Below are 12,599 nucleotides of genomic sequence, written 5' to 3' on the forward strand. Positions count from 1 at the left end.
TTGATAGATTTAGAGTATCTTAAGAAGGAATTGAATGTGTCTGTTTGTTCCTAAACGCCTCACAGCCCTGTGTGTGTGTGTGTGTGTGTGTGTGTGTGTGTGTGTGTGTGTGTGTGTGTCTGTTTGTGTGTGTGCTGATTGGATGTGGATCAGCTGTCTGTGTTTGTTCAGTAGCGGTGCTGCAGGAGTGTGTTGTGCGGCCGTGCGTCGGTGCGTGCAGCAGCTATTTTAGGCTCGGCGGTGATGCTGCTGCTGTTTTTTTGATGCAGTACTTCTCTGTACCCTCTGAAGGACAGGTTGAGATGTAGGTAAAGGTATAGACCAACAGAAGCACCTCCTGATGTAGCAGCCAAATGAAACTCGGAGGCATTATCAACGCTGGTGACATGGCAGACTTTTCTGGGACACACGTGTATTGCGCACAGCCCAAGTTATTTCAGTACATGCACATTCACTTTCCTTTTCCACTGCTTCATTTTGTCTCTGTTAACTCTGCCTCTCTGTTTGTCCATATTTCCTTGCCTGCCTCACCACTTTTACTCTCCCCCACTTTGCATCTTCCTCCATCTCTTTATTCTGTCGGCTTGGCAGCAGGAAAGCTGTGTGTGTGCCCACCTCTGTCCTCTGCTACTAAGCATGTTTATGTAACAGCACTGGATGAGTAGCCGGCAGCCGGGCTTTAGAGGAGAGGAGGAGGGACGGAGGAGGGCAGAGCTCCTTCCATCCATTCTCCACTAGTAATAATGGCTGCATATTCATATCCATGAGGAATTTGCCATTTGAATTGTTTTTCCCAGTGTCTGACTTCAGCTCCTTTGGGTAGAGCCTTTAATATGAAAACACAGATGATGTGCATGTTTTTTTTGTAGAAGCACTAATGTGTATTGATTTCCTGGCTTTCTGCTGTGGCAGAGTCTGTCTTTAGGCAGAAGAAAGAACATGTAGTACAACACCTACTTCCCCTTGTTAAACTCAAATGCCTCCACCCCCCCTCCTATTCTTTTTTGCGTGGTAGCTTTTTGTATTTTCATATAGCTGCCATTAAAAATGGTGTCAGTCGCAGCCAGTCTCCTGCAATATGCGCGTTTGTCTGTCGTGTCACTTTTTGTTTGTCTGCCTCTCTCCTTGGCCCTTGTTGTTGGCGGGCCAGGCAGGCCGTCCCTATTAAAAGAGCACAAGGGGGATTGTTGTGGCAGCAGCTGCTCTGGTGTGCAGTGTTGAGTGTGTGTTTGTGTGTGTGTGTGTGTGTGCGCGCTGCCGTCTCCTGGCCGTGCAGGGCAGACAGGCCCAGTTCACATGGAGCCGGCTCCTCTTGTGTCCTTTGTTGTCGCTTCTGGGAGTCTTTCCCATTGGAGCTTGGTCGGTACAGTATCATGCCGCAAGCATCAGCAGCAGCAAGCAGAAAAGCAGTTTCTCTTTCTCTCTTTTGTCTCTCTCATTCATTTTTCTTTGCTCTCATTCTTTTCTCTTTCCAGCCCCGAAAATGTTCCTCCCTATCTCCCTCATTCATAACCCTCCATGTCCTTTTCTGTCTCCCTAATATGCTTTTGTTCCCCTACTTTTCTCTGAGCCATTCTTTCCCTCCACTGTCTCCTTGGCCCCACCGTCCCTTTTCTGTCTCTTTGCATTCATCATCTATCCGGATGGATCTGGTTAGTATTCATATATAGAGCTCTGTAAAGCTTTATCATTAAGCATCACCGGGAACTAAGAATCTGCTTGACCGAAGGAAGCCCGATGTACAAGCCCTGTGAGCTTTTCAGAGCAGAGCATGCATGATAGTTGCAGATTTTTTAGGCCGTGTGCCCTGGTTGCAGTGTTGGCTGCAGCCTCACCGAGAGGCACAGAGACGGAGGCTGGGGGAAGAGTGTGTGACGTGTCGATGGCGCACACTCTTTTCTTCAGTTATTTATTTTCTCCAATTCTGGCTGGTACCGGCTGAGGCTATTTGAGGCACAAGTTATGTGTGTGTGTTTGGGGTGCTAATGATTCACAGCCATGTTAACCCCGTATCTGACTTTTAAAGTATTCTTCTAGAATGTGTTGGTCAGCAGGATTCTGCAGGTATGAATTTGGTTTGACAAACTAGGAAACCACACAGTCAGACGTTTTGGACTTTAGGAGAAGAAGCCGAGCTGTATCTGTTTTGTTTTACACGTTACTCGTTCATCCTCCTATCAGTCAACTCTCTCTGGCAGTTTCATTCATCCACCTGACCGCTCTCAGCCTTCACAACAAACCAGGCGTATTACAAATGATCCCACCTGGCACTTTCCCTGTAGCTTCAGCAGGAGCGGCTTTGACCTTGTTCCCGTTTGCCCCAGCAACACCAGCTAAGCCCAGAGCGGGCGGGCAGGCAGGTAAGCGGTCAGAGATTATTGTTCTGTGGCCTGCTTTCCCCTCGAGCCAACACCAGGTATTTAAGTCAGCCCAGGTGAGTCACCACAGGGAATCAGAAAATGAAGAAAGAGGGATTATAGGGAAATGTCAGCCGTGTGATGACAGATGCCTGAATGCTATGCCAGAATTTGTTTATTTTTCCCTCCACCGCTGTGCCTGCACCAGCAGATTATTACTTTCACCCACCTACCGCAGGCTGTCCAATCCCCTCTGGCAGGACTCATGGCCATGGTAGCAAGGGGAAAGCTGATTTAGACTGCGGCCCACATCCCGACAATCAAATCAGTACTGGGCGGCTCTATTTCCTATTTCCTGCGGTTTCTGTGTTTGATGCAAAATATGTTATAATTTTGTCTGCGTCACTGACAAGAAAGAAATCTTTGAGCAGGATTTTTCCAGATTTCTATCTAAACCATAACCCTCTTTTATTAGGTTTTTTAGATATCTGTTTTGCTCGATGGCATTAGGCAGACAATGCAAAATAATTGGCAAAATTTGATAGCATGTATGTGTGTTATACTGCTGACAAGACTTGAACCCAGGTGCTTATGTCGCTGAGCTACAAGGCAACAGCAGATTTCTGTTTTATAACATTGTTGAGTCACATGACAAACACCAGACATGAAAGTCCATAGTCTGCATTGAAGTACTATAAGCACAGATACCATAGTTCAGCTGTTCAACTGTGACCCAGAATAGCAGACGGTCACATGTGTAGACCATAGAGACTTCGGAGCTAATGATGATTAGAAATAAGATATTTTTCCTTTTTAATGGTTTCTTGAGGTGCTAAGTGGGGACAAGCGCTGCTCTTACCGTCCATTTTTTGCTCCGTTCGATGCCAGAGGAGAGATAGAAACAGTCCGGGGCGGGTATTTCCCTTTCCTTCCAGCAATGAGCACTCTGGGATGGGGCGATAAAGCAGACCAGTCTGCCGGATCTGGACAATATCTGAAAAGGTTTGACACCGGTTCACTGTGCTGAAGTTTAAAATTTTACCTATCTACTTTTGAGGTAAAACTCTATAACATGTACCATGTTGTTTTTCTGTAAAACAACAAGCAACTGCTCTCCTTACATGACAGGCTTAGTGGATACAAAACCGTCCTCTGGGCTTTTTTGGCCTCTCCAAACCTGAGTGTTGGATGAGAGTGAAAGTGAGTCGAAGCAGAAGGTCAGGATGGATGCTGTGTTGACATGGTAACGTGTGAATGATGAGGTGGGATAGGAGCTAAATTGGTTCTTTGTTGGTGGCACAGCTGTCACCTAAAGGGAGGTTCCCCTATGGGGCCCAGCAGGGCTTCCCTTAATGAGGAGCAGGGTGATGGAGGCACAGATGACTGCTGCTGCTGCTGCTACTGCTGTGTGAGTGTCAGCATGAATGTAATGTGCACCTCTGAATATGTTAAAGGTCTGTCTGTTGCTAATATGTCGTGGAAGGTCCTGCTGCTTTTGTGAATGTGCAGTACATTGAAACACAATCCAAACAACCATATTGGCATTAGCTGAATGATGGGGAAAAAAAAACTCCCTTCCCCAGTGGATTGCTGGGAGTTTTGGGATTATTGGATCCTGCCAGACACGCCCCAGGCATGTGTGTGTATGTGTACAATCACGTGTGTTCTCTGAACCTGATCCCCCTGTACCACCAGCTGCTGTGTGTGTATTCACACACACACACACACACACACACACACACACACACACACACACACACACACACACACACACACACACACACACAGACAGTGTGGTACAGTAACAACACCAGTGGGCTTTCTCTGCTAATGCTGCTTTACATCTATGAGTGTGTTCATCTCCCAAACATGTACTCATCATGATGCATTGTGCTATTGGCCGTTGACATTAGGTCGCCTTTAGAGAAGCAAGAAATGAAAGGATGTGTGAATAGGAGATATGGAGGAGGGCTGTATAAGGTCTGTGTTTGTACAAGCTTGTCTCTAGAGCCCTGTAGAGGGATTAAAGGATCAGCCCCTGATAATTTTTCTCTCTCTCTCTCTCTCTCTCTCTCTCTCTCTCTCTCTCTCTCTCTCTCTCTCTCTCTCTCTCTCTCTCTCTCTCTCTCTCTCTCTCTCTCTCTCTCTCTCTCTCTCTCTCTCTTTTCATTTTATCCATTCTGCTGAGCATCTGTATTGTTTCCCTCTCTGAAGCAATATCTACTTTATGCAACACCAGTGTGTGTCTTTTTGCCCAGTCACGGTCACTTTCGGAAAGTCCTGTAAATAAATGACTGTGTAAATGAAACCCTGGGCCCTTCTTGATGAGGCGCAGACATTATTCATGGGATTCTATGCTCATAGAGGTCCTCCATAAGATATTAATGGGAAACAGCAAGAGGTCTGTCTTCTATTCTTGACTTGGAGAACAAATGGGTGAAATTTATAGTTGAAAGGCGCATCAGCTTTTGTCAGACTGCGCTCTTATTTGTGCAAGATAATTGTGCAGTTTTAGCAGGGTTATAGGGGTTACTGTGTGTACAGGCTTGTGTCTTCTATGTGTGTTTCCATGCAGCCGACCACATCCACCCACTGTGGCCCATGTCAGGAGCCCAGCTCTGAGAATCGTCCGTGGGGTGGAATTACAGCACGGGCCTCCTCACGCACAGCTCGATTGTCTTGGGCTGTGGAAGGGACGGATTTATTGGATACCTGAGAGTGCATTCTCTCCTTCCCCTGCACTCTCAGCAACCTGCTTAGAGACATGTCTGCATTATAGATGAGGCTACTGGCAGCTTACTACACTCTCACAGAGCTCAGGTTACCCCCCAGTAGATACACACAGAAACAGTACAGATGCATTCGCACAAACATGTAATCGGCATCTGTGTGGACCAACAGACTGGGACTCATGCCATGTAACTATGAGTATCTCCACTTTAAGTCCTTTTAATGCCCCTTTATTTCTCTCTCTGTTCTTCATTCTATTGTTAAGTATCCAGAAAGGCAAAACGCCAACAACGAATGCATGCATTTTATAAACACACACATGTTGGGGTCCTTAATTCAGGCTTGACATCGTAGCCTTTCAGCAGCAAAGTGTTCTGCTTCAGAGGGATCAAAGTTTTATGTACTTTGACCTATGCCAAAGGGGAAGAGCTGTGCATTCATGCTAGTGTTCCCCGCAGAGGGCAACACAAACAAAGTGTGTTTCGATTGGACTTAATGACTGTCCTCTCTCCCCTTCAGGAAACTTCCACGTAACACAGAGCCAGCTCACTGCTGTGCCTCTCCTCCCTCCTGGACTTTGATCTCTTGTTCCCGACTGTACACACTGTACAGCCTCTCACTATCTCCCTCGCTCTGTGTCCCTCGCTCAATATTTCTTACTGCCCCCTCAGACTTGGTTGGATTGCTAATGGAATATCTTCATAGCTTTAAAGGGGGGGGGATAATATCAAAAAGTGTTGTTTACAAAGCAATTGATTCACCTATTTTTTTTTTCTCGTGTATAACTCCAGTAGATGTACACACATACATTGATGATTTAACTGTCGGTAACATCGTTACTACAGTATTATCCTTAAGCAAGGGAATTGATTTTTGATCTTGGGAGCAGTTTCCCTGACAAAATGATCTGAACTCAATGACCACTTACTGGCTTTGTCTGAACTTACGGGTTTTGATCGTTTCAATAGGCTATGTCATTAACAAGCCTCCTCCACATGTGGCGCACCTGCTGCTGTGAAAACAGAATTGCGTTTGAAGAAATCCAGACGACGAGTTCTGTGTCTTTCAATGACTTTATAAGAAATACTGCTGAAGGAGAAAGTCAGCAGAGCAGGCACATACAGGGAAAGAAAAACAGAAAGTGCCTGTGTGTTTTAAGTGAAAGGAAAAGCAAGGTGAGCTGATTCAAGTAGTGAGTAAACATTAAAACACTAAAATAAGGTGGAGAATGAAGTAGAATTAAAATGGTATAAGAATAACCTACTGCGCCCCGTCCGCCACAGTTACACTGTCATTCTGTGGTAAACTCTGTTCTCTATCAGCAACTATAGTTGGAACACTTGTTATCACATGACCGAGGTTTCACACTGTCACATGATGACACCTGAGGCAGTTTCATTCGCTGATGAAGACTGTGAGATGTTTATATTATAAAGCTGTTACATAAGCTTGTTTGCCTCAGGCACTTGTATATAGTATAGTCAACTAACTTTGGCAATATCACAACATGTACTTTTAAGATCATGTACATTTATTTGAGAGTTTGCCATGCCATGGAAGCGATCCTTTTAAATATCTCTGGATGTATTTGGCCTTTTTTGGTGCCATTGCCAAGTTGGACATCAAAGAACAGATCTAAATAATGGCAATAAGGGATTTTAATACTAAAAATATTTACAATATATCAATATTGTGGTATAGAATTACATATACCCGCTCCTAGGGTCCCTTCCTTGACCCTGGTTCAGCAGCGTCTTGTGTAACTCTAACAGGCAGGTTAAGATGCATAGGTATAGATTATCTCCTGGTGATTCAGCGACTGAAGAAAACTACAAAGTTTGCTGTGTGGTTGGCTACGGGCCGGTGGTGGCTACGACTGGCCCTGCTGGTTAAGCAGTGAGAATGGGCTGTGCTTGCCAGATGTTTGCTCTCAGCAGTCTAAATACACGGCAAGGCTTTTAATCCCCGCTATACTGTTACTGCTTCAGAGATCATAGTAAAGCCCCAGTAGAGAGAGTGGAGTGTGTGTGTGTGTGTGTGTGTGTGTGTGGTGTGTGAGGAGAGTGTGTGTGTGTTTGATTTAGTCCAACTGTTTCCCAGAATTGCATTATTTGTATCTCCCCTGCAATCTTTCGTTCTGCAACTCTGCATGGATTTAAAGCCTATCTGATATTTCTGACCTCCTCTTCCCTGCAGTGTTACACTCCATAATTAAAAATAATCATTAATGTAAGCTCTCTCAATCCCAGATCTATGGGAGGAAACGAGGGGATTTCTCTTTATGGAAGTAATAGGGCCCTGTGGCAACAGCTATAATCGTGTTTATGTTGTTTATGAGGTGTTTACAATCATCCAAATGGATTTTACTCTTTTATTTTAATATGCATTTAATTTTCCATGTACTTTATAATTTTAGCTAACCTGTCTCTCGTTCTTGTTCTGTATCTGTCTCCCCATTCTGCAGGTGATTTTCAGCATTCAGACAAACCAGTGTGTTAGGACGCGTCCCACTCATCATCACTGGATAGCCCATGCACGACACCATGGGTAGCTCCCCCGAGGTGCTCTCGTGGACTTCCTGCCCCAGTCTGCTGGTGGGCAAGCTGAAGGAGGAGCTCAAACTCACCGTGGTTGGCGACACCATGAAGAAATCAAACTCGCCCAACTCCCAACCTCAGCCTCCTCAGGCCCCTCCGTCCAACTTACCTCCTCAGATCATCACAGACCTGGCCCCGCCGACACATTTGCCCGTTCCCCTGCAGACGCCCGGCCAGGATGAGGACTCTGTGCTGGGGGGTATAACTCCCCAAAACATAGCCTTGAGTGTGGACTCGACACGGAGCGAGGGTGGGCACTTTGAGAACAGCGTGCTCCAGCTGCAGGAGCAGGACCACGAAGAAGCCGGATCGCCGGCATCCTGTGAGCACGGCGGCGGGTGTGGCAGTGGGATGGAGGAGCAGATCGGAGAAGGGGACTGTCCCATCGACCACAGTGGAGAGGGGAGGCAGAGCCACCCCCATCACCCTGATGACATAAAGCTGCACTTCCACAGAGCAGGACCCGGGTCAGGTGGCTTCTTAGAGGGGCTGTTTGGCTGTCTTCGGCCTGTCTGGAATATCATAGGGAAGACATACTCGACAGAATACAAGCTACAACAGCAAGGTTAGTTCTGGGTTTTATCTTTCTGTTTGGCATCATTTTAGGGAACTAAATGCTCTGTGTTTACTTCAAATGTCCCTGGCCCTTTAAGGCTTCAGAGAAACAAGCTTTAGATTCTCTTCCCATTTCTCCAAATGTAGTCCGAAACTGTAATTGTATAGCCACCCCTAGCTTCACCATATTGTTGTTGTGGGTGAAGCTGTACAGCTGTCAGTTTGAATTGAGGTCGTGGTTAAGGTAGACTCACCTCGCTGCAGGGCTGCCTGTACAGGCTGGACACAGAGGCTACAGGATATAAGCCAAGGTCAGACAGAACTGGGCTAGGTCTTGTTGTTTGTTAGCCAATGTCTAAATGTAGTGGGTTGGAGGTTTCAGCAGTATAGCTTCTCTGGTTTCTAAACCACATAATGAGGATGGAGCAGCAGCAGCAGATAGATTTGATTTGTTTGAGATTTCACTTTTTAGAGGAATAGTAAGCAACAGAGAGTGCACCAGCAAAGAAATAGCCCAGCACATAACCCCCACCCCTCGGTAAAATAGCAAATTAAACAAACAAGATAATACCTGTTAACTAATGAGGATTAGAGGTGCTAGTGGATGGATTTTGTTGTCTTTGGAGAGAACCGGGCTAGCTGTTTCTCTCTATTTCCAATCTTCCTAATCCTAAACTGGCTGTTTGCTATAGCTTCATATTTACCGTAACGAAGGAAAGGTGGTGTCTCATCTACTCATCAAACTCTCAGCAAGATCTCAAATAACCTTATTTCCCAAAATGTCAAACTATTCCTTTCTAAAGATCAAATGTGACAGCACAAAGAGTATAAATGGACATAAACACCACTAAAGAAATTACAGAATCACCTACACTTCAAAAACTATTTATAATATAAAGTTTTTATTTTGTATTATTTGTTTCCAGACATGTGGGAGGTTCCATTTGAGGAGATTTCAGAGTTGCAGTGGTTGGGCAGCGGTGCACAAGGAGCCGTCTTCCTGGGCAAGTTCCGCTCGGAGGAGGTGGCCATCAAGAAGGTGCGCGAGCAGAAGGAGACGGACATTAAACACCTGCGGAAACTCAAGCATCCAAATATCATCAGCTTCAAGTATGTCTGCAAATACCTGACCTTGCATGTTATTTGATATTATCTTGTTGTCACGCAGTGGAGCTCTGATGGTGCCCAAATGTGCATGGTCGATAGGTATTGGGTTTGTCGGATCCGTTGATCTATAAATGTGTTTCGTCCAACTCAGGGGTGTGTGCACCCAGGCACCGTGTTACTGCATTATCATGGAGTACTGTGCCCAGGGCCAGCTGTATGAGGTGTTGAGGGCGGGGAGAAAAGTGACCCCCAGGATGCTTGTGGACTGGGCCTCAGGCATCGCCAGCGGCATGAACTACCTACACCTGCATAAGATCATCCACAGAGATCTCAAGTCTCCCAAGTGAGTTTCCTCATTTACTTGTATGGTAAGATGAGAATAACATTTTTGGATACTTCATCCAATTTCAATTTTTCTAACTCTTTAAGTTTTACCGCTGTGTATTCTACTATGAACATTATAAATATTTCTGTAACCTCAAAAATACATTGAGCCTCATTTACAAATTACAAATACAGTTAAATGTAAATGCTTCAGTATGTAGAGCAGCAGAGTTTATATTTCTGATTGCTGATCTAAAGGAATGTACAGTATGTTTTCTTGTGTTGTCACTGTTATTCAGCAGCTTATCTGCAAAGCTCAGGAAAACAGCTCAGCAGCCGTGTTTAAGATTTCTTAGTCCACAGCAGCAACAAGTCACCCTTTCAGCTGTGAATAGTCTGACATTAACTCAAAATGTCATTCTCAGAATAAAAAAAAACGAAGCTAGTCGCCTTAATATAAGAGTAAGACACAGTGTACTATCTCATCCTCTGCACACTGCGTAGCCCTGTTTCTCTAATCAATATCATCATGCTGCGGCAGTGCCAAACACTGTATTAGTCAGCAGGATGATAGCAGGCTGAATGTGCTGGAAAGGTCAGTCTCATTTCGCTAATGGGGTGATTCAGATGCAGAAATGTGATTCTGCAACAGCTAAGTCTTTTAGGCTTGAATATTGAAATGCTACAAAAGCAACTCATATCCCTTCAAAAACAAGTGGAATATCACAGGAACTTGGCATTGGTTTGAATGGTTTAGGTCATACAGGGTGAACATGATAAACATGGGTGAACATGATAAAATACCTCTAGACTGACTGTACAGTTAATACAGATTATCATAGGACTACGGAAACTTGTAGGAGATATTGGCTGTCTTTCAGTCTGACCTTGCTAACAAGTCTATGTGTTTTCCGTTTGTGTTTGTTTTAGTGTTTTGGTGACCCACAACGACACTGTGAAAATCTCAGACTTTGGAACATCCAAAGAGCTCAGTGACAAAAGCACAAAGATGTCATTTGCGGGTACGGTGGCCTGGATGGCCCCAGAAGTGATAAGAAATGAGCCTGTGTCTGAAAAAGTAGACATCTGGTGAGTAGTAAAATGACACAAGTTTAAAATAGTACATGCAAACAAATTACATACAAATGCAGGTTATGTACAGTTCAAACTTGAATTTGAGATAGTAGCTATCTAATAGCTAAACTATTACAGTGTATATCATAGATGCAAGTTGTTGTTGCTGTAGTAAGATCTGACTCACTTCATTTGTGTGTTGCAGGTCATTTGGAGTTGTGTTGTGGGAACTTCTGACCGGAGAGATTCCCTACAAAGATGTAGACTCCTCGGCCATCATTTGGGGTGTTGGCAGCAACAGTCTCCACCTTCCTGTCCCCTCCACCTGCCCGGATGGCTTCAAAATCCTCATGAAACAAACATGGTGAATGTGGATCATGTATTCTTTTTAGTAGCATCTTTCCCCACCACGTCTGTTTAAAATATTGTTTTTAAAAATGTGTTTTGTTGCATTTATACTTCAGGATAAATGCTAACAATGCACCACACAGGATTGCCCAAAAGTACAATTTTAGAGTATTCTTGCCGTTCTCGTTTATTCACATGTCCCATCCATGATTTTCATCAATTTCAGGCAAGGCAAGCCCAGGAATAGGCCTTCATTTCGTCAGATCCTCCTACACCTCGACATTGCCAGTGCTGATGTCCTAGGAGCTCCTCAGGAGACCTACTTCAAGTCTCAGGTCAGCACTATAACTGCAAAACACAATATTTGTGTAAGTTATTCTATGCAGTTACTTTAAAATATGTTTGATATGCACTTACAGTGAGCGCGGTACTCAAGCCCTAGACAGTATTGTTCTAGATGATATTGTTTGTATCTGATGGTGTTTGTGTCTGTGAGTGAATTGTCAGCATTTTTGACTGTGTCCATCTATATTACAGTCAGAATGGAGAGAGGAAGTGAAGAAACATTTTGAGAAGATCAAAAGTGAAGGCACTTGTATCCACAGGCTGGACGAGGAGCTGATCCGACGCAGGCGGGATGAACTCAGGTGTGTAAGAAAGGAAAGGAAAGCTAGAGGGAGACATGACCTCATTTACAGGAACAGATAGCAATTGTAAACACCTTGCCTGTTGATGGCATAGAATCTTTCTACCTGTCGGTAACAAGCTAATTTACTTTAAGTGTCTAACACTTAGTTATTAAACTAGACCTCATTACCCATTTTCTGTCCAATATTACCTGGTTAATAATTAATGTGCTATATTCTCTGCTGCCATTTATTCACTTGTCCTTTTTGGTTCACCATAATAACTCTTAATAATGTAAATATTGTACATTACACACACCCCTTTATATTTGTCTTTATTTTTTTATATACTCTATCTACAGTGGGGGAAATAAGTATTTGACCCCTTGCTGATTTTGCAGGTTTGCCCACTTACAAAGAATGCAACGATCTATAATTTTAATCATATGTACATTCTAACAGTGAAAGACAGAATCCCAAAGAAAATTCCAGAAAATCACATCATATGAATTTATAAAAATTGATGACCATCTGATGAGGAAAAACAAGTATTTGACCCCCTGGACAAACAGCATGTTAATATTTTGTAGAAAAGCCATTATTGGCCAGCACAGATGTCAAACGGTTTTTATAGTTGGTGACAAGGTTTGTGCACATTTCGGCAGGGATGTTGGCCCACTCCTCCCTGCAGACAGCCTCCAAATCATTCAGGTTCCGAGGTTGTCGCCTGGCAACTCGAATTTTAAGCTCCCTCCAAAGAGTTTCAATTGGATTCAGGTCTGGAGACTGGCTAGGCCACTCCAGAACCTTGATGTGCTTCTTCTTCAGCCACTCTTTTGTTGCTTTGGCGGTGTGCTTAGGGTCGTTGTCGTGCTGAAACA

General features: G+C 44.3%; 1 protein-coding gene and 1 long non-coding RNA gene across 8 annotated transcripts in view; one reads left to right on the top strand and one right to left on the bottom strand.

The window, feature by feature from the left end:
* si:ch211-45c16.2 (mitogen-activated protein kinase kinase kinase 13) overlaps positions 1-12,599 on the top strand; it is a 40,528-nt gene that overhangs the window by 20,784 nt on the left and 7,145 nt on the right. For all 5 annotated transcript variants that reach the window (XM_046054600.1, XM_046054602.1, XM_046054598.1 and 2 more), the window contains 7 exons: positions 7,552-8,249; positions 9,166-9,349; positions 9,498-9,689; positions 10,601-10,759; positions 10,950-11,108; positions 11,319-11,427; positions 11,630-11,739. In XM_046054600.1, the coding sequence (XP_045910556.1) occupies positions 7,619-8,249; positions 9,166-9,349; positions 9,498-9,689; positions 10,601-10,759; positions 10,950-11,108; positions 11,319-11,427; positions 11,630-11,739 (1,544 nt within the window). In that variant the 5' untranslated portion in view covers positions 7,552-7,618. The remainder of the gene's footprint in view (positions 1-7,551; positions 8,250-9,165; positions 9,350-9,497; positions 9,690-10,600; positions 10,760-10,949; positions 11,109-11,318; positions 11,428-11,629; positions 11,740-12,599) is intronic.
* Positions 9,145-12,599, bottom strand: part of LOC123974147 — a 16,912-nt gene continuing 13,457 nt past the window's right edge. For 2 of the 3 annotated variants that reach the window (XR_006825763.1, XR_006825765.1), the window contains 2 exons: positions 10,932-11,440; positions 9,145-9,311 (listed from right to left, as the gene is read on the bottom strand). This is a non-coding gene — a long non-coding RNA (uncharacterized LOC123974147). Of the gene's footprint in view, positions 9,321-10,931; positions 11,441-12,599 lie in introns of all 3 variants that reach the window. The other variant, XR_006825764.1, reaches the window with a different exon arrangement.

Source organism: Micropterus dolomieu, linkage group LG07 (assembly GCF_021292245.1).
Source record: "Micropterus dolomieu isolate WLL.071019.BEF.003 ecotype Adirondacks linkage group LG07, ASM2129224v1, whole genome shotgun sequence".
NCBI lineage: Eukaryota > Metazoa > Chordata > Actinopteri > Centrarchiformes > Centrarchidae > Micropterus > Micropterus dolomieu.